The following is a 22,032-nucleotide window of genomic DNA, read 5'->3' as shown; positions in this document are numbered from 1 at the left end:
TCTTAACCTGAAGCACCACTTTAGCTAATGGGCCTCCTGCTGCCGCTGCGCTGCTGGAGCACAATTTCTGTTCTCATCCTTAAGCAAAGTTCTTAATCCGAGGTACTATTTCTGGGTTAGCGGAGTCTGTAACCTGAAGCGTATGTAACCTGAAATGTATGTAACCCAAGGTACCACTGTATCTATAAACCCTCTTCATTAAAGTCTGGAATTTCAAGAATTTCAGGAGTATCCCCAGTGATCCCCTTTTCTCTTTCTCTTCTCTCTCTCTCTCTCTCCCCCCCCCCATTTTAAGAGGGACATTATATAGTAGTAGTATTTTTATTTGGAATTTAAGAAGGACCAAAGCTCACTGGAAGAGCATCTGCTTAACATGCAGTTGGTTTCCAGGTTCAATTTCTGACATCTCCAGGTCGGACTGGGATTGTCTCCTACGTGAAACCCAGGAAAGCTACTCCAGAAGTTGTCAACCCCTGTTTTCTTTTTTAAGTTAGGAACATGAGAATCTGACTTATACTGCGTCAGACCATCTGTCCCTCTAAGCTCTGGATTGTCCACACTGACTGGCATCAATTTGGTACAGTTTCAGACAGGGGACATCCCCATCCCTATTTGGAGATTCTGCCAGGGATGGAACTTTCTGCAGGCAAAGCAGGTGTCTCATCACCAGTGACCCTCTTGTGTAATGCTAGAACTTCAGGTCACTTAATGAAATGTATTGGTGGTTGCTTCAGAAATGGACAGGTCTCCCACCCCCTGAAAAATGTGTACAAAAGTGAGTGTATTAGGTGAAAATGTGCCCCCAAATGCATATATTGGTGAAAAGAACATCACATCAGAGTAATTGAAGGTGGAAGTTTCTTCCATTCCTAAAGAAGTCCATGGAAGTTAGATTCCCATGCCTGCTGCATAGCTCAGTTGTTTAGAGCGTGGTGCTGATAACGCTGAGGTTACGGGTTCGATCCCCGCAAGGGACCTCTGCAAATTCCTGCATTGTAGGGAGTTGGACTAGGTGATCCTCAGGGTCCCTTCCAACTCTATGGTTATATGAGATATATGAGAAATCTGCCTTGGGGTGGTGGCATATGCCTTTGGGGAGTGAAAAATGTGTGTTGCTTTTCAGTCCTGCTTGCGGGTTTCCAGGAGGTTAGCCACTCCATGTGGAAGCCTCTGTAGGCCTGACCTAGCCAGGCTGCCCTTACGTTCAATGTCCCCCCGTCCTGGGTTAACAACTGCTTCTGCAGCAGCGCCCAAGCAGCAGCAGTTGCTCTGGCTTGGCTGGAACAAAGGCCCGAGTGAGCAGTGTGGCCTTGTGTGTGAGCCTTTCTCCTCTCCGGCCCCCCTGCTGTTCCTGTGTGCGGGTGGATTCGGCTTGCGTTGACAAATGCCCGCGCACACCCTTTGTACACACACAAACATAAAATTCTCCCCGAGTGGTGCCGAATCACTTGCCACCAATCCCCTTTGCCTTTTCACACAAAGCACCCCATTGGGAAAACTCATAATTTTTACACCACACAGTCCTGACTGGTCAGTGCTGGAATTACGGTCTCTTTGAAGTGCTGCTTTTTTTTTGTGCAGGAGATTTTACAGGCCTTTTTAATTACCTACTGCTTGCGAGAGGCCCCCTGCTTTCCAGTCCAGCGTCTGATTGTTTGTTCTTTCCAGTGGCCTTTGCGGAAGGCAGGAGTGCAGCAATTCTCTCCCCCCACAAACCCCGGTCTTCCTCAATAGTTTAAAGAGCTTCATGCTTGTTGTTCGGAGATAACTTCTCTCCTGAGTAGGTTGTCTCTGCAAGATCTCCAGCCACCGTCTATGATTGGGGCTTTGGGGTACTTAAATATTCCCAGTGTTGAAGTAAAGTCCATCCAGTTCCTTGAAGCCAACAGTCCACCACAAATTCATTGGCATTGGCTCCACAGGGAGAGTGAGGAAAGGCGAACTTTCATGAGCACCACTGTCCAATTTTTAGCTACTTGAAGGACTAGGTTCCTGGGTTGTTCCTAGTCCAGGTTTGTCGCCTTGGCAAACAAGGCCTACGGTATTGGCTTTGTATCTTGGCAGCTGGTTTCTGTGGTCTCAGGTAGAAGACTTTCCCAGCCCTTCTACCTGTGAGAAGAGATTCTAGGTTTCATACCTGAGACCTTCTGCATACAATTGGCACCTGCATAGAAAAAGGATGTATCACTGATGTATTCAACTGTAGGCATTGCCTCCCGCTTCACAATTATATTTCAGGTGGAACTAAAGCTGTGGGTTGTTGTTGTTGTTGTTATTATTTAGTTGTTTAGTCGTGTCCAACTCTTCATGACCCCATGGACCAGAGCACGCCAGGCACTCCTGTCACCACTGCCTCCTGCAGTTTGGTCCAAGAACACTGTCCAACCATCTCGTCCTCTGTCATCCCCTTCTCCTTGCGTCCTCCATCTTTCCCAGCATCAGGGTCTTTTCCAGGGAGTCTTCTCTTTTCATGAGGTGGCCAAAGTATTGGAGCCTCAGCTTCAGGATCTGTCCTTCCAGTGAGCACTCAGGGCTGATTTCCTTAGGAATGGATAGGTTTGATCTTCTTGTGATATATATAATGTTACAGTAGAATGGATATCAATATTACTGCTTCTTCTCCCCTCCCCTCTGCCCCTGTGGTGGCAGTTGAGGGAAGATAGAGGCCACTGTAGGAGGTGGTTGGTGACAGTATTCAGAACCTGAATGAAGACCACTTAGCTCACATGACTTGGCTCTTTTTTTGTGTGGACTCTCTGAATGGTTCGATAAGTCAGTAGCTGTTTTCTAGCATGGCCCCCTTGACCCAGGATATGCTCAGCTGTGCACAGTCTGGTCACATGGGATCACATTCACAAAACCAGCATACCGAAATTCAGTAGAAGCCTCAACCATCTTCAGTTACCATATGGCCTTATGCTGAGTCAGACCATTGGTCCACCTAGCTCAGTATTGTCTACACTGACTGGCAGCAGCTCTCCAGGGTACATCCCCCCAGGTGTACCTGGAGATGATGCCAGTTGAACCCAGTACCTTCTGCATGCAAAGCATATGTTCTTCCCCTGATTCTATGGCCCTTCCCCATTGGTTGACTTTGATATGAAGGGTTATAAGAAGTTGGAGTCTTAAATGATTAATAGTATTACTCCTAGAGCTTTGCTTGATAAATATACATGTATGATGGGCTTCATAAAAACATACCTTTCTGACTCTCCCCCTTTAAGAGTGGGACATGTGCAAGCTATAGCAATCTGCTGTGCTGTTTAGGAAAAAGACTCCCAAATTTCCAACTGCTAGAACAATGGCAGGCAAAGCTTGTAGATGGGTGGCTTGCTAGTTTGGGGCTGATTTATTTGTGTCAGCCTGTTCAGCACCAGTCCAGCAGAATTGTCTTCACCTGTGCATTCGTATTAACCTGTGGCACAAACCTCCCCAGGAGGATCACTTGGTTTCTCTTGAAGCAGAAGGATATTTCCACGGTGTGTGTCTCCCTCCGTAATCCCTTCTGCACCACGTTGTGGCTTTACTTTGCTTAGAGGGACGTTTATTTACTTATTCAGGATGCACAAGAGATTAGGAATTTATGATGTCAGTCAGATGTCGAATATTAAAAAGTGCAGATCATTTTTCTGGACTGTGCCGTTTTGGGAGTGTATAATTGGGAATCAATACCCACATACTTTGAATGTGTTTTCGTGGGTCTCTCACCCCCTCCATTCCTTCTTTCTTAAAAGCACAACTTTAGTGAAAATGGTCGACTTGTCTATTGATCTTTCTCTTTCAGATCTTAACAGCGTGGATGGCTATAATACCTTGCTTACATCTGCAAGGGTTTTCCTTTTTTTTTTTATGTGTGTGGCAATAAAATAGCCTTAATCCACTGAGCATAAATAGAACATTTCAATCATATTTCGCTACCAGGAGCCTGAGAGATAAAGTGCTTTAAAGACCTTGCTGAAAGAGACTGTATGAGATTGGCTACGATAACATCATGCTATAAGCAGGTGCCAAATGGAAAACTTTTGTTCCTGCTGAAATTTGTTGATAGAGATATTTCAAATAAATGACTTGCCGAAAGCCAAAGCACTGTTATTTTTTTAAAAAACTAAAAAACAAAGACTCGGTTATGTAACCAATGGAAGGGTTGGGACACTGAGTTTGATTGCCATGTAGATCTGTAGGTGAGCTGTTGGGTGTAGTAAGATTAATGCGTTCTTTTGTCATTTCTGACACCCTGTTCAAATGCCTTGCTTGGGGCAGTGGGAGGGAGCAAGGAAGAGGAGCCTGCAAACACTCTACTGGGATTGTGGTTCTCTTCTAACACTCATGTGTCCTTCGGTATGGAAAGCGGCTCTTCAGAACAGCACATTCGGCCCTCGTGGGCTCTCATGCGGCTCTGAAAAGGTGGCGCGATGCTGTGTCTTCTCCAAAATGATGTGCTTGCGCCTAGTCCCAGTGTAAGGAGGCAGCGATTTCTGTCCACCCTGACATTGTTGCAATCAGCGCTGTTTCCGTTCCACCACAATTTGGCTTCAACAAAAGACTGTGTTATTTGTCTCACTAACTCCATCAGGGTTAAAACAAAAATAATTAATTACAGGTGTGATGGGATGATGAGCTGCTTGTGCGTAAAATCCTGATCCCTCAGAGTTTGGCTAAGTTCCCAAACCTCTGTCTGTGATGGAGCTCCTTAAGCGTGGCTCCATCAATCGCTCGTTGAATCGGACAGTGGGCGTTTACGGAACTTCTTCCAGCATAAAAGCTCCTTAACGGAAACACGTCTTCTGGACTCTCGGCGTGACAGTTTCCGCCGAGGAGTGGGTGTTCCTACGGGAGGTCCTGAAACCCCCCCACTGTTCTCGCTTGAAGTATCTCTGAGCTCTCCCTCCGACTCACTTTCCCTTGGAACTCCACTTCTCCCCCTGCTGGTCCCCTCCTCCGCTGAGTGGTCTCTCTCACCCTCCATGAGCCCTTTCACCTCCTTCGTCTCAGATGACAGTTCCCTGACATCCACCTCCCCTCCAGGGCCCCCTTCACCCCCTTCCCTCCCCTCCTCCGCGGGAGGCGAGGGAGCAAAACCCCTGAAGGAACCTCCCTCATCTTCCGAAGTTTCGAACACTTCCCTCCACCTTTTGCTGTTCCCGGTTTCCAAGTACTCCTCCTCCTCGGAGTCGGTACCTCCTTCCAACTCCGATTCCCTGAATCCCTCCAGTTCCTCCTCATCGTCGGTGGTGCCAAAGTACTCCCTTCGGAACCTCGCTACTGGCTGAGGTTTCCTGGGGAACCTTTGGTGGAACGTTTCGATCAAGACCTCGTCATGGACCTCCTCTGCCTTCACCCAGGTGTTTTCTGACTCTGGTTCCCCTTCCCACGCGACCAAATACTCCACCTGATTCCCCTTCCACCTGGAGTCGATGATTTCCGCCACATAGTTGCGGCTTTCCCTTTCTTCTATGGCTGGCCCCCGTGTGGATACCCCTTCACCTTCCCCCCGGTATGGTGACAGTAATGACCTGTGGAATACTGGGTGCATTTTCATGTGGTTCGGTAACCGGAGTCTGAAAGCCACTGGGTTGATCTGTTGGATGACCTCAAATGGTCCCAATCTTTTGGGTCTCAATTTCTTGCAACCCCCCTTGTACGGCAACCCTTGGGTTGATAGCCAGACCCGACTCCCCACCCTAATTGTTTCACCTTCCCTTCTGCTCTTGTCTGCCTGCCTCTTATATTCTTCTTTGGCCCTTTCTAAGTTGTGTTGGAGTTGACGATGGATCGCTTCCATTTCTTCTACAAAAAGTTCAGCGGCCGGAACACTCCATCTCTCTCCTCCTTCCCCTGGAAACGCCCTGGGGTGGCACCCATAATTAGCCAAAAATGGGCTCATCCCGGTGGACACATTCTCTGCATTATTGTAAGCAAATTCCGCTAGTGCCAACTTTTCGACCCAATCGTTTTCTCTGTCATTGACATAGCACCTCAGGTATTGTTGAAGGATACCGTTTGCCCTCTCCGCCTGCCCATTGGTCTCAGGGTGCCTGGCAGTCGAAAAGTTGACCTCTACGTGCAACAAGCTCATAAGCTTCCTCCAGAATCTGGACGTGAACTGTTTCCCTCTGTCGGACACCAGCCTCAAGGGGGCGCCATGCAGCCTAAAAATATGTTCTACAAACAATTTCGCTGTCTCTTCCGCCGTGACTGCATGTGAGCAAGCTACAAAGTGACCCATCTTAGTTAACTGGTCTACTACGACTAGTATGGCGGTTTTCCCCTGGGATTTGGGCAGATCAGTCATAAAATCTATCGACACCGCCTCCCACGGTCGTTCTGGTGTGGGTAACGGTTCTAATAAACCCGCTGGTGCCCGCCTTTCTCCTTTGGCTCTCTGGCATTGGTCACACCTTCTCACATACTCCCGTACATCCTCCCTCACCTTGGGCCACCAAAACTCCCTGGTCACCAACCACATGGTCTTGTGTTGCCCAAAATGCCCCGCTGTGGGATTGTCGTGCAACTGTTTGAGTACTCTCCCCCTCAATTCCCCTTCGGGTATATATAGTGCCCCTTTGTAATACAATGCCCCGTTTCTTTCTTCAAAACCTCCGGGGTCTTCTCCCTCTCTCCTTAAACCTCTGAGCTTATCCTGGGCGTACTCATCATTTACCGTCCCCTCTACCAGTTCTCTTTGCCCCACCCAGGCCGCACCACACACCCAGTGGTCCTCTGGGATAATATGTCTCTCTTCTGGCGCTCCCTCCCCCTCCAAATATTCAGGTTTGCGAGAGAGAGCGTCCGCTCTGATGTTTTCTGGACCTGGCACGTAGCAGATTTCAAAATGGAATTTGGAGAACTCCTGGGCCCATCTCACTTGTCGTTGGTTGAGCACTCGTGCTGTTCTCCAATACTCCAAATTCTTGTGGTCCGTACACACTTGCACCTTATGCTGTGCGCCAATTAGTAAGTGTCTCCATCTCCGGAACGCTTCGTGAATGGCGAGTAGTTCTCGGTCATATACCGTGTAGTTCCTCTCGGATTTGTTCAGCTTACGCGAAAAGAAGGCACACGGTCTCCATTCCGACTTATTGCTCCCTGGCTGAAGCAACACTGCCCCCACCGCCCGGTCTGAGGCATCAGTTTCCACTCTCATGGGTTTTTGTAAATCCACATGCAGGAGCTGTTCTTCCGAAGCGAATGCCTTTTTCAATTCCTCAAAAGCGTGCTCCGCCTCTGCCGTCCAAACGAATTTCTTCTTGCTGCTTAGACAGTCCGTGATGGGAGCCGTTAAGTGGGCAAAGTTCTTGATGAATTTACGGTAAAAGTTCCCAAACCCTAAGAACCTTTGCACATCTTTTTTGGTTTTCGGTGTCTTCCATTCCAGCACCGCCTGGACCTTGCCTGGATCCATGGCTAATCCCTTGTCTGATAAGCGGTACCCCAGGAATTCCACCTCCTTGGTGTGGAACTGACACTTCTCCAATTTCACCCACAACTGGTTTGCTTGCAGCTGGCTCAGCACTTCCCTGACATCCTTCACATGCTGCTCCTCATTCTCCGAATATATCAGCACGTCATCGAGGAATGCCACGCAATTCTTGTAGAGCAAAGGTCCCAGTACATGGTTCATGAGCGATTGAAAACAGGCGGAGCCTGATTGCAATCCGAATGGCATAACGAGATATTCGAAAGCCCCTAGGGGGGTGAACATCGTTGTCTTCCATTCATCCCCCTTCTTTATTCGTATCAGGTTGTACGCTCCTCTCAAGTCCAGTTTCGTGAATATCTTTCCCTTCCTCACCCTGGTCAAAATGTCATCAATCCTGGGCATGGGGAAAGTCACTGGTTCTGACACGGCATTCAGGGCCCGGTAGTCCACGACCAATCTCGGTTTATCCGTGTTTTTTTTGTCCACAAAAAACACTGGACTGCCCCCCACCGCTCTGGACTCTCTGATGAAACCTCTCTTCAGGTTTTTGTCAATAAACTCCCTCAACTCCTGCATTTCCCTGTCTGACATGGCGTACAGCTTGCCCACGGGTAGCTGGGCCCCAGGGACCAGATTAATCTGGCAGTCAAAGTCTCTATGCGGTGGTAGTTTATCTGCTTCCCTTTCGCTGAAGACCTTGCTCAGGTCAGCGTATTGTTTGGGCACCTTCCCTTTGTTCGCCACTTCCGTCCCTGCTATGGAGGCTTTTGCCCCTTCTGGCACCTTTCCCTCTTTGCAGTGTTCCAGGCAATGTCCTGACCCAAAGGACACCACTCTCTGATGCCAGCCCACTAGCGGGTCATGCAACGCTAGCCAGCTCATTCCCAAAATGACTGGCGCCCCTCCCAGGGTGGCTACATTGAACGCTATCCTTTCGGTGTGCCTTGCCACCCTCATAACCATTGGGACGGTCTGTAGGCTAACTTCTCCCCCCAACAGCTCCCTCCCATCGATCGTGGTGACCTGCAGGGGGTTGCTTAAAGGGAGTGTCTGTATCTGGTGTTCCGCTGCAAACTCCTTGCTCATAAAATTACAGGAGCTGCCTGAGTCTAACAGCGCCTTGGTCTTTAGTGGGTATCCGTTTGCCAGCTCTAGCAACACCTCTATTACTAGGGCTGGTCTTGGAGGTTCCGGAGTGGGCACTTTTACTGCTCCTTGGCCTGTCTGCAGTGCCCTGACAGAGGCAGACAGGCGTTGGCTTTTACTGGCTCCTGGACTTCCTCCTCCTTTCCCCCAACAGCCCCCGCCATCCCTTGCCATTCCTTTCTTTGCGGGCAGACTCTGGCAAAGTGACCTGGCTGCTGGCAGAGGTAACATTTCTTGGCGCTCTTTCCCTCCTTCTTCCTCCCTTCACTGGGATTTGAAACTGCGCGCGCGCGCGCTGTTCCAACTTCCATCGGCTCTCCGGGCGGGAAACTTGGCTCTGGAATCTCTGGAATGCGGAAATCCCTCCAACGCTCTCCTTTCCCCTCCCGCTTCTCCAAGGCTCTTGCCTCCTGGCGCGCTCCAATGGTCAGCGCTGATTTGGTCAGCTGGTCCATAGACTCCGCCCTGGGCGCCCGGGAAAGTTCGTCTTTCACCGCCGAAGAAAGCCCCTCTTCAAATAGCATTTGAATGGGTTCCGCCGATAGGTCCCACCCCAATCTATGTATCAACATTGTAAACTCAGTCCAGTACTCACGAACCGATCGGCTCCCCTGTTTGCAAGCCATCAATTGTCTGCGTACCAGTCCCTGTTCAATCTCGCTGGAAAACATCAAATCCATGGCGCGAAAAAACTTCCTCGCGTCCTTCAGCATGTCACTATTCCCTGCCATCAGGGGCCTGACCCAGTCTCTCGCCCCTCCTTTGAGATGGCCAATCACAAACGCCACTCGCGATGCCTCATCGGGAAAGTCATTAAACTGCAGTTCAAGAGCATACTGCATCTCTGTCCTAAAGGCTTGGTAGTTCCTGGGGTCCCCCCCAAACTTCTGCACCATTCCTGGCATCTTTCTTGCTAGTGTAGCGCCTTTTGCCTTTTCTGCATCCTGCGCCCTCCTTTCTTCTAGCCTCGCCGTTTGCATTGCTAGCTGGAGTTCCAACATTCTGTACCTTTCTTCCAGAGTTGGACCTTCTCCAGCTCCTCCTGCTCCTCCGGCTCCGGCTGGGTCACTCATGATGCCTCTCTGCACAAGCTGCTTTCAGGGACTGTCCGATTGCTGTGATGGGATGATGAGCTGCTTGTGCGTAAAATCCTGATCCCTCAGAGTTTGGCTAAGTTCCCAAACCTCTGTCTGTGATGGAGCTCCTTAAGCGTGGCTCCATCAATCGCTCGTTGAATCGGACAGTGGGCGTTTACGGAACTTCTTCCAGCATAAAAGCTCCTTAACGGAAACACGTCTTCTGGACTCTCGGCGTGACAGTTTCCGCCGAGGAGTGGGTGTTCCTACGGGAGGTCCTGAAACCCCCCCACTGTTCTCGCTTGAAGTATCTCTGAGCTCTCCCTCCGACTCACTTTCCCTTGGAACTCCACTTCTCCCCCTGCTGGTCCCCTCCTCCGCTGAGTGGTCTCTCTCACCCTCCATGAGCCCTTTCACCTCCTTCGTCTCAGATGACAGTTCCCTGACAACAGGCAACGCCCCGTTTGTGTGGGGGTTGTGTTTCGGGTCATTGTGCACTTATGTGAAATTGTGTGAAATCAGAATCCATTGGAAAAGCCTGCAAACACCCTATTCCGCCCCCGCTCCATCCCTGTTCCACCCTTTTAGTGACGTTTTGGTGACGTTTTATGAAGTTTCTGGGTCATTTCCAGGTTTGGTCCTGTGCGTGTGTGTGCAATCAGGCACATATCGGTCACAGCTAAAATGGGAGTTGCCTGTGTGTAATTGATTTCAATGGAAGGGAAACATCAGAAACAATGCAGAAAATAATGTAATTATTTATGGAAGATTTGCAAACTCAACAAGATGCTCATATTTCCTTGTGTGTTTTCCATTCCTGCCTTCAGACGACCATGCAAATTGTGGCAATTTCTGCTGCTATTCCCATTTCTGATGGAATTCTCTACCTGGTATCCTGCCAAAATGGGGCACAGGGGTTCAAAAGTGAGGTAGTTTAGATCCTCGGACCTGTATACCTGAAGGAGTGTCTCCACCCCCATTGTTCAGCCCAGACACTGAGATCCAGTGCCGAGGGCCTTCTGGCGGTTCCCTCATTGCAAGAAGTGAGGTTACAGGGAACCAGACAGAGGGCCTTCTCGGTAGTGGTGCCCACCCTGTGGAACGCCCTCCCTTCAGATGTGAAGGAAATAAGCAGCTATCTTATCTTTAAAAGACATCTGAAGGCAGCCCTGTTTAGGGAAGTTTTTAATATTTAATGCTGTATTGTTTTAACACTCGATTGGGAGCCGCCCAGAGTGGCTGGGGAAACTGTGAGCTGTGGCAGCCAGTAGCACTGGAGGTCTCCCTTGCACCGAGAGGTCTCTGGCCTGCCAAAGTAGGGGAAAACCAAGAGCAGGCTTCCATTCTCTCCCTCTCCCTGGGGCACTCTTCGAATCACACTGCATTATGGCTTCTGGAAGGCACCACCATTGCCACTGGAAGTAGCAAGTATAAGTGCAAAGAAGTGGGAGTGAGGGAAATTAAATGAGGCACTTCCATTGCCACCAAAGGGAGGGTGCAAAAAGGTTGCAGAAAACTTTTTGGAGATGGACAACTGTGTCTCCTAGTTTTGCCACCTGTGAACAGAGGGGCAAATTTTGCAGGTGAGTGTGAGGGTATTTCAGCTGAGGGCTGCTTAAACCTGAGCATTTTAGCATTTAACTTGCACACCTATTGGCAGTGGATGGGCCATCAAGGAGCTTCAACCTATTTGATTGTTTTATATGCAGAAGACTGATCAATCCATTTCAGGGTCAAAACCATCTTGGTTTGAAGCGGTTAATCCCCCCGGTGCAAAAATGTGGGATCAGGTTGTGCCCCCCATTATATTCTGCACTATGCAGCTAAACTGGTTCAGTCTTCCTTCCACTGCTGCATGCTGCGAAGCGCATTTACATTTAGGCAGTGTTATTCCGTGGCAACATTCCCCGCCTTCTGGTTGTAGTGACCCTCTCCACTGTTAAAATGTGGAGAAAAAACTGTGTGGGGCTTTTAGTGCAGGGCTGAGGAACCCCAGGCCTGGTGACCTCCCAAATCTGCCCTTGGGACTCTCTCTAGACCACACCCCCTATCTAAAGCACACCTCTCACCTGCTTTGCTTTGCACCCCCATCGAGTGTCTGGGATGTGCCCCTAGGCAGCTGCTTTTCTCATAGTTCATGCCCCTTTGAGCCTATTTGGGGAAGAGATTTGATTGACAGGGGGGTGATACTCCATGCAGTCTGTAGCTTAGCAGTGATTGGGTGGCTGTTTGCTTCATGTGTCTTTGTCATAGGGATGTAGACGAATTTCAGTGATGGGAATTTAAAACCGATAGAAGTTGGGCAACTATTTCCTCCTCTGTCTTCTTGGGATCAATCCTGCTACTGCCCCATCTTGACATATATAGTTCAGCCTGCTAAATATCCTTTGGGCCACGAGACTAATGGCTCAAGAACTTCACTGGTTCACTCTTCGATGAGTAGCTGTTTTATAAAAGAGACAGTACACGCTCCCAACCAGAAAGGCCATGGATGGGTGCCTTTCATCACCTGTCTTGGGAAGTGTCTAGATTCACAGCCCTGGGTTAGGGGTAGAGATTGAAGCAGGAAAATAAATCTCCCAGGATGTTGATTAAGTACCTTTTCCCCTTCGTCCCCCACCCTCCCTGCTTCCAATCATTCTGTTGGCATTTCTGCCCTTCCTTAACTCATATATTGCTGTTTCTTCTCACCAGTTGTTTCCACTATATATATATATATATATATATATATATATATATATATATATACACACACACACACACACACACACACCCTACTAGCCACCATGAGAGGTGGCCAATCAGTAGATTGGGGGTGGGGCGTGGGGTGGGAACATGTTTAAAATTATAGCATCAACCTGTCTGTGGCTATTCCATTCCACTCATTAAAAGTGCCCATTTTACAGCTGCAGAATTGAGGCTGGGTTGAGCAAGGGTACAACAAAAACCCATCTATCACATGTCACATCAGCCCAGGTGTATGAGAGGTGGGTTTGTTTTTTTTTGTAGTCTGTGGGCGTGCTCATGTCTTTTAAAGCCTTATTTGGTTGTATGTATAAATGCTTCAGCAGAAGTCTTGAATACTTTTTTTACGACAACAAGCCTATGTGGTTGTTTAAAAACTCCCCTGCTTAACCCTCCCAGTTAAATATAATATATTTCCTGTGATTCTTAACTGATGAGAATCTGTCAGTAACAGTAGATTTTGTGAAACATTCCCATGGGTTAAGTGCTGATGTTTAAAAATAAATTCTTTCCACCCCGGCACTCAAAATCTCTGAGCATACCAAGAGGACTCACTTTCCACCCATCTTTTGCCTTTCTGTAGGAAACTGCACAGCGGGATGAAGACTTATGGGTGTGAATTGTGCGGGAAAAGATTCCTTGACAGCCTGCGGCTCCGGATGCACTTATTGGCTCATTCAGGTAAGTTTGGAAAAATGGGGGGGCGGCATTCCTTCCTCCCATCCACTTTCCAGGTTAATGGTATTTTAGCTCAATCAGGATTGGAATATGCTGAAACTCTATTGTCAACATCCCCATCATATTGAGTTTAGAGCATACAAGAAGATGAATACTTAGTACCAAAACAGATGTCAATGCATTTCATGCTCTGTCACCCCCTCCGTATAAATAGTGACTGGTGTGTGTGTGTATGAGGCAGGACTTGTTCCAAAAGAGAGAGAAAGTTGGGAGAAATGTGTATTTTAAAATTGGTTGCAATCCTCTCAGTTTCACATATCCCTTCATCATGGAGAACATTTGTTGTTTGTTATTGTTTAGTCATTTAGTCGTGTGCAACTCTTCGTGACCCCATGGAGCACACCAGGCACTTCTGTCTTCCACTGCCTCCCACAGTTTGGTCAAACTCATGTTGATAGCTTCAAGAACAACCATCTCGTCCTCTGTCGTCCCCTTCTCCTTGTGCCCTCCATCTTTCCCAACATCAGGGTCTTTTCCAGGGAGTCTTCTCTTCTCATGAGGTGGCCAAAGTATTGGAGCCTCAGCTTCAGGATCTGTCCTTCCAGTGAGCACTCTATGTTCCACGGAGAACATAGAATGAATCAAATCACAGGTGTGTGTAGAACAAGGTTTTCCAAAGCCACCAAACTGAGCTGTTTGCTGACAATTGACCCTCTTTGCTGTTAACCTGTGACCCAGCTTGTTCCCTTTTCATCCCTGTGAAATATTGCTCTGGTCTGCCTGCTGAGGATGCTTGTGTGATAACGAAAAGCTCACATACCTGGTCACCAGCCTGAGTTAGGTCCCGACTTGTAAGAGCGGAACAGCTTTTCTTATTTTTCATGGATTATTTTGTGTCTGCAGCTTGCTCTGTGTGCTTCTGGGGGTGAAGAGTGTGAGGTGGCGAGGTTATGGAGATAACACTATAGAATCACAGAATTGTAGAGTTGGAAGGTACCCCAAGTCCTATCCTCTGCAGTGCAAGAATCACAGCTGAAGAATCCCAAACAGCTGGCCATCTAATCTCTATTTAAAAAACTCCAGTGAAAGAGAGTCCACCAGCCTCTTAGGTAGTCTGTTGCCCTGCCAAGCAGCAATCACCACCAGGAAGTTCTTCCTAATGTTTAGTCAGAATACATTGGTTCAGATCCTACCTTCAGGAGCAGCAGAAAACAGCTCCATCTTCAAAGTGACATGCCCTTCAGATATTTCAAAATGGCTATCATATCACCCCCATTAAGCACTCAGGTGGCATGGTAAGATAGGCCAGTATTATTATTATTATTATTATTATTATTATTATTATTATTATTGTTATTGTTGTTGTTGTTGTTGTTGTTGTTGTTGTTATTTAAAAAATAGTTTTGCAGTTTAAAAATTACAATCAATTATCCAACAACCAACATAAAAACAAGAATCCAAAGAATCTCCTGTACTTCCCTCTTCCCCTTTGTGGGTCCATTTGTTAACCATTTCCTCCTGCATCTTTTATAATAATCTTTTTCATCTCCATTATATCCAAAATTCAACTACAAGTGTTATTCCAATCCTAGTAATGATTTTAGCTGTTTACAATGGTTTTGAATATAAATTATGTAATTTCCCCATTCCTTAATAAAATTTTGGCCTTCCTGATCTCTGACTCTTCCATTCATTTTTGCCATTTGGGCATACTCCATCAACTTAATCTGCCATTCTTCTCTGGCAGGGACATTTTCTTCTTTCCATCTCTGGGCCATTAACATCTGGGCAGCTATGGTCACATACATAAATAGTCTTTCCTGCTCTGCTGGGATTTTGGCACTTGTAAGTTAGGCCAGTATTATCTCTGTATTGCAAAGACAGGCTTGGTTGAGAGAAAAATGGCAAAGCTTGCTCATGGCCAGCACAAGACTGAATCAGCAGCTTTCTAGTCCATAGTGTGGTCTTGTGTCCACTTGACAACAGGCTACCAATTAATGGTAGCCATTGTGCTAGGACAAAGGACAGTTGGATGTGCAGAAGTTCAACTGCTTGGCCTCTAGAAGCTGTGGCCTCCCTCCCTCCTGAGAATTCTCCATACACCAGAAACATACTTCTAAAGATTGCCATTGGAGTTAGGGACAGTGCTGGTTTAAATGCATACCAATTCAGACCATGAGCCATGCTTCAGACTTTGCCCTGTTGAAGAGTACAAACTACAATTTCTCAATGATTTCCCAGCCATTAAAACCAATCGGTTACACTTTGTCAGAGGTCTTCAGAGCCAGGTCTTGCCATTCTGAATGGTTTTCTTTGGCTCCTTGATACTGCAGGTGCTTAAACACAGCCCTGGAGCGGCAGACTTTGAATCCCAAGTGGCTGATTACTATTCCATCCTTCCAGGATGGACAGACATGGCTCCCCCTGTTTCACTCGTCTTTGTCTCCACCAATACGTTCTGCATTTCTGTGTATGTGTTGCGAAAGCTGCATTCTCCGAGCAACCACTGGAGTTGCATTAGTAAAACTGTTGCAGAATTAGGCACTCGCTTCCTGTAATGAATCTCACGATTGGGCTCAAATTATGCAGGCTCCTTAATTAAATGGCTATCGAGGGGCTGGAATGCTAAGTGGTAGGCTTGGTACCCTGAAAGTTAATTCAGTCCTAAACTTACTTGCAGGAGGAACTCAGTGTACAACCATCCCACATACTCAGTTCTCGGAATGGTGCTCCTTACGTAGCTTATGTGTCCCAAGCTTTGCAGAAAGGGGGTGGTATTTAAGCAAGAGAACTGAAGTGGCAGGGGGACCGTCCAATCAGGACAAAGCATGCTCAGTGACGGCGGCATACCGCCTTGACTATTGTGGCTGGCTGGCTGGGAGTCTCTCTCACATGATTTTGATGGTGTGATGATTGTGCGGCTCAAAGGTTTGGATGTCCAACCTGGGACCCTTTCCTGAACGGAGTCACCTCCTCACACACAAAGGCACACACCCTGGCATAGCCTTTGTGCAGAGAGAAAGAAATCTGTCAGATTCTGTTTCTCTCAGTTTTCCTCCCCCCCCCCCAATTTTAAAATCAGCATTTCACATTCCTGCATTCATTAGGCATTCTTCTTTTAACATAAAAAAAATCATCGTGAAAATTCATTAGCTTCTTGATCCTAACCCCCCCCCCCCCAGTTTCTGCATGCAGTTTTGACTAATGTACTTTTTTTGCAATTTCCCCCAAAACAATCAATTTCCATATACAAATGCATTTTTATGCCCCCTTTCTTCTAATACGCATACACATTTTTGCACATGTTCTTTGGTTGGAAAACAGCATCGCAAAATTCGGAGAAGTGTAGATTTCAAAGGATGGCTGTGTTTTGGTTCTTGGTTCGAGATGTGCAAATTAGGTAGTTTCTCATTAAAATTCAGAAAGCTAACGACACCCCTCCTGCCCGCCACAAATTTGTTCCTCATCCCCGACTGCTGTGCATTCATTCACCTTATTATTTTTGAGTCCTAGCTACACAGCAGTCCCGGGAGAAAGGGGAAGGTGAACCCTCTGCATCTCTCCCCTGGCTCGCTTGCTTAGAAGACATAGGTGAACAGGTGATAGCAGCAAGAGACGGCAGCAGAAGCAAGACCTGGGGGCTCCAAGGGCTGGCTGTGGACTCACTGCTGCAGTGCGGACCTTGGTGATTGCCCAGTTACGCTGATTCCTGACACTAGCCTTGGACTCAGATAGGGCTCTCCTACCATGTCCCAGTTGTTAGTTTCTGTTTATATATATATATATATATATAAAATTTTATTGATTTTCCAACATGAATTAAAACACATTACAACTAACAATACATAGACAAACAAACAAACATATAAACACGTATAATTTCATAACCTCTTTTTCTTAAGCCTTATTTCAACGACTTCCCCATACCTCCCTTTTCTGCATCCCTGTTTTGAACTTTTTCAGCAACCCCTAATTTCAATTACTTATGATTCACTTTCTTTAATCCTTTTTCTCTTACCCAATCATTTATCGCTGCGATTCTGTTTTACGTTACCCATGACATTTTAGCACTCATTAATTTTACAACAGTTCTTAAGATAAACTTTAAATTTCTTCCAATCTTCTTCCACCGTCTCTTTCCCTTGGTCGCGGATTCTGCCAGTCATCTCAGCCAGTCCCATATAGTCTATCACCTTCGTCTGCCACTCTTCCAGCGTGGGTAGTTCTTGTGTCTTCCAATACTTTGCTAAAAGAACTTTTGCTGCTGTTGTAGCATACATAAAGAACGTCCTATCTTTCCTTGACACCAATTGGCCCACCATGCCCAGGAGAAAGGCCTCTGGTTTCTTATGAAAGATACACTTGAAGACCTTCTTAATTTCATTATAGATCATTTCCCAGAAGACCTTGATCCTTGGGCACGTCCACCAAAGGTGGTAGAAAGTACCTTCAGTTTCATTACATTTCCAGCATTTATTATTGGGCAAATGATAGATTTTTACAAGCTTGACTGGGGTCATGTACCACCTATACATCATTTTCATAATATTCTCTCTTAAGGCATTACATGCCATAAACTTTATACCGGTGGTCCATAACTGTTCCCAGTCAGCAAACATGATGTCATGACCAATGTCTTGTGCCCATTTAATCATAGCTGATTTAACCGTCTCATCCTGTGTATTCCATTTCAACAGCAAGTTGTACATTCTTGACAAATTCTTAGTATTGGGTTCCAACAATTCTGTTTCTCTGGTTTCTCTTCAGATCGTATAAATCTTTCGCCTTTTACCAGTTGTTAGTTTCTGGAGTATTTACAGTCTGGTCCTCACTGTATGCATGGGAAGGAAGCAACAGTTGCAGGGTGTTCACAGAGATTTGCATGTATTTATTTAACAAAATTTAGAACAAAAGACCTTTGAGTGGCTCACAACAGACGGTCTAAAATCTTCATTTAAAACACCAGTTTAAAAGCAGGTTACATTTTGTAAAAAAAAAACCCAACCCTTTAAATATAAAATAAAACCAGTAATTTTAAAACACTTTATAACTATTAAACTCCCATGTCAATATTCTGTGCTAAAATTACATGCCTGGGTAGGCTTGATGGACCAAAAATGGTTTCGGAAGGTGCTGAAAACAACTCAGTTGTTGATTGCCTTGCTGTCAAAGGGCAGAAGCTGAGCATGATGGGAAACTGCAGCCTTAGAACAGAGGAAGCAAGGGAGATACCTTGGTCTAATATAGCTCTCTCTCCACTGAGAAGCAGTGGCTCTCCAGGGTTTCAGACGAGGGTCTGTGCAGCTTTACAGGAATAATAATAATAATAATAATAATAATAATAATAATAATATATTTGTACCCCGCCCATCTGGCTGGGTCTCCCCAGCCACTCTGGGCAGCTTCCAACAAAGATTAAAAATACATTAAAATGTCACACATTAAAAGCTTTCCTAAACAGGGCTGCCTTCAGCTGTCTTCTAAAAGTCAGATAGTTGTTTGTTTCCTTTACATCTGATGGGAGGGCATTCCACAGGCTGGGTGCCAATACCGAGAAGGCCCTCTGCCTGGTTCCCAGTAACTTTGCTTCTCACAGTGAGGGAACTGCCAGAAAGCCCTCAGAGCTGGACCTCAGTGTCCAGGCAGAATGATGGGGGTGGAGATGCTCCTTCAGGTCTACTGGACCTTTGAGGCTGTTTAGGGCTTTAAAGGTCAGCACCAACACTTTGAATTGTGCTCAGAAACATACTGGAAGCCAGGGGTTGAAACGAATTCTGTGTGCAAGGCAGTTGCTCTACCAGTGAGGAAGATTTTTAATGGTGAGCGCATGGTACGGTGCCAGGCCAATTTTAGAAATATAGGAATATATTCCAAGGGAAGCTTCGTCCCTCCAGCAGAGCTCCACATTTCCACCCAGCGAAAACTTCTCTGTAGGTATAAAAAGAACTTTCAACCTACGTTTGAGGGTGATAAGAGGGTGGGCAAAAGTCTGTTCCTTCTTTCAGTTTTTCCTGGAGTCAGGTGGGTTAATTCTGACAGGTGACAAAATATGCCAGGGTTGCTGAAGCTCCGTGTGTTCCCTGGGAAATTTTTCGGAATGGGGGATATCAGTTGCCACAATAAATTGTGGGGGGATTTCAGTTGTGTTGGGGAGAGGTTAATTGGGGGACATTTGCACCTCCTGAAATTAAGCCCTACCTCTGAAAATAACTGGAATGTAGCTGTTCACCTTTATATCCTGTTTATAGGGCCAAAAAATTATGGAGAGGAAGTATATGGTTTCAGCACAAATGCAAATCTATGTATCATCTATCATCTATCTATCTATCTATCATCTATCTATCTATCATCTATCTATCTATCTATCATCTATCTATCATCTATCTATCTATCTATCTATCTATCTATCTAAATCTATCATCTATCTATCATCTATCTATCTATCTATCATCTATCTATCTATCTATCTATCTATCTATCTATCATCTATCTATCATCTATCTATCTATCTATATCTATCTATCATCTATCTATCTATCTATCATCTATCTATCTATCTATCTATCTATCTTCAATCTACCATCTATCTATCTATGTGAAACATTGCAAATGCACTGTTCATTGTAAGTTCTCAAAGTGAGGTGCAGTGCAAATCACAGTTCCCAAAATCTCCAAACCGGTGAAACAATCAAACCGTACACAATTTAGGTAAAATAGCAGGTTAAAAAATACAGTTCAAGCCTTAAAACTTCAAAACTTGGAGATAAAAACTGCAGAGCAAGGCAGTTTCCTTCCACATGGAAGGGTTAGCATCCAGTAAATGCCCAGCCAAATAACTAGGTCTTTACCTGGTACTGAAATGGGCTGGGATGAGCGTCAGTGGCAGATACGCTTCAGGGATGGAGGGGTTTCCAGGGACAAGGTGCCACTGAACATAAGGCCCTTCCTTGCCTCACCTCAAATGGGTGCCTGCCAGTGGCAGAGTGTCAAGGAGGAACTCCCTGCACATTTTCAGCAAGCAAGGGGGTCTTGCTTCAGATATTTGACTCCCGGGACATTTAGACCTTTAGAGGTTAGCCCCATCACCTTGAAGTAAAGGTAAAGGTAAAGGGACCCCTGACCATTAGGTCCACTCGTGGCCGACTCTGGGGTTGCGGCGCTCATCTCGCTTTATTGGCCAAGGGAGCCGGTGTACAGCTTCTGGGTCATGTGGCCAGCATGACTAAGCCACTTCTGGCAAACCAGAGCAGTGCATGCAAACGCTGTTTACCTTCCCGCCGGAGCGGTACCTATTTATCTACTTGCACTTTGACGTGCTTTCGAACTGCTAGGTTGGCAGGAGCAGGGACTGAGCAACAGGAGCACACCCCGTCACGGGGATTCAAACCGCCAACCTTCTGATCAGCAACTCCTAGGCTCTGTGGTTTAACCCACAGCGCCGCCCGCATCCCCTCATCACCTTGAAACCAGACCCCAAATCCAGCCTTTGAGTCCATGCAAGCAGCCGGCCGGCTGAATAGATCATGTTAGGAAACAAGATATGCAGAATTCATGTTTTGTGTTCATGCGTGCATGCAAGAGAGAATGGTGTGTGTGTTTGTTTGTGTGTGTGTTTGTGTGTGAATATTCTGTAACCACCGAATACCCGGATTGCAAAACCAGGTTTGGCCAAACCTGCCGGCGATTCCCCAGCGTCCCATCGCGCTGTCCGGCGGTGGGAACAGCACGGTGTCGGCCCGTGTGGAGAGAGCGCTCTGCTGCCTCTCAGCTGTGTTTTCCCTTCCCCTCCCTCCCTCCCTCTCCTCTCTGGCGCACGCTGCCTCTGTTTGTTGTTGTCGTTTTGGCCCAGTGCCAGCAGCTGGCTGGCTGCCTGCCTGCTTTGCGGGTACAGTATGTACAGTGAGCGTCGAGCCAAGTTTGTCATCATGAAAGGTTTTTTTCCCCCCCTTCCTGCCTGCCTGGGTGGGAGGGAGGGAGGAGCTGCTCTGGTGCTCGAAAACAACCGCGTTAAATTCCAGGGCTGTTGTTTATGAAAGCTACCGGCACCCCCTTGGCCTGTTTTATTCCAACTTTCTCTGCCCCCACCCTCCTTTTTGCTTTCCCTCCATCCCCAGATAAGCTTACACTGATTTGACTGAATGAAGGCCTCCTCTTAACACTGGAACAACGGATTGTTTTTTAAAACCCGTTTCTTTCTCTCTCTTTTTCTCTCTCTCTCGGATAAATTCACAACTTGTTTAATTAGAAATTGACTCCCTAGGTGGACCAGCCAGCCCCCCTATCTGCTGTCTGTCCCATTTCCCACCCCTGCCTGCACGTAACATGTTTTGTAGTATTTGGCTATATCGTTGTAAAACCTCGGGCTTAATTGAAGTTAGAGCTGCGTGTGTGTGGCGTTTTTTAATTTCACTTTGGATGCGCGTTAACTAATCAAGTGTTTACGAGCGATACCTGATGATAGAGGGGGTTTTTATTTTAAAAAATCAATTAGCAAACGATAAACCCTCGCATTAAATAACAGGATTGATCAGGGCAGCCCCTGTTCCCGCGTGCCCTATGGAGGTCAGGGCTGCCGCGCTGCCATCAGAAATGTGCGTATCTTTGTATCGTGCGCCGGGGGACTGAAATCCTTGCTCTGGACCTCTTCTCAACGCCCTCTGAGTCTCTGTCCACTGGAAATGCAGCCCCCCACAAATGGACCAGCCCTAAAGAGAGAAGAGTTGATGAGATTCCTGGTGGGGGTGGGCTGCAGAAGGTTACAGGTTCAGTTTCCCCATGGCATATCCAGGTACAGCTGGAATTTGTCTCCCATATGAAACCCTGGAGGGCAGCTGTAATACTGCAATACTGACCTTGATGGACCAAGGACCTGACATGGTATATAAGGCATCTTCCTGTGCTCCTAAGAATGGCTCAGCTTTGACCAGGGTGGATTTGATTGAAATCAAATTGATTGAAATCACGATT

At 46.8% G+C, this 22,032-nt stretch overlaps 1 protein-coding gene across 4 annotated transcripts in view; it reads left to right on the top strand.

The window, feature by feature from the left end:
* The window catches only part of ZBTB16 (zinc finger and BTB domain containing 16), a 192,958-nt gene that overhangs the window by 71,719 nt on the left and 99,207 nt on the right, over window positions 1-22,032 (top strand). For all 4 annotated transcript variants that reach the window (XM_083588615.1, XM_083588616.1, XM_083588617.1 and 1 more), the window contains exon 3: window positions 12,971-13,068. In XM_083588615.1, the coding sequence (XP_083444741.1) occupies window positions 12,971-13,068 (98 nt within the window). The remainder of the gene's footprint in view (window positions 1-12,970; window positions 13,069-22,032) is intronic.

This window comes from Podarcis filfolensis, assembly GCF_964270895.1.
Source record: "Podarcis filfolensis genome assembly, chromosome: 15".
NCBI classification, from domain to species: domain Eukaryota; kingdom Metazoa; phylum Chordata; class Lepidosauria; order Squamata; family Lacertidae; genus Podarcis; species Podarcis filfolensis.
This window is presented reverse-complemented; position numbering and strand designations above follow the sequence as displayed.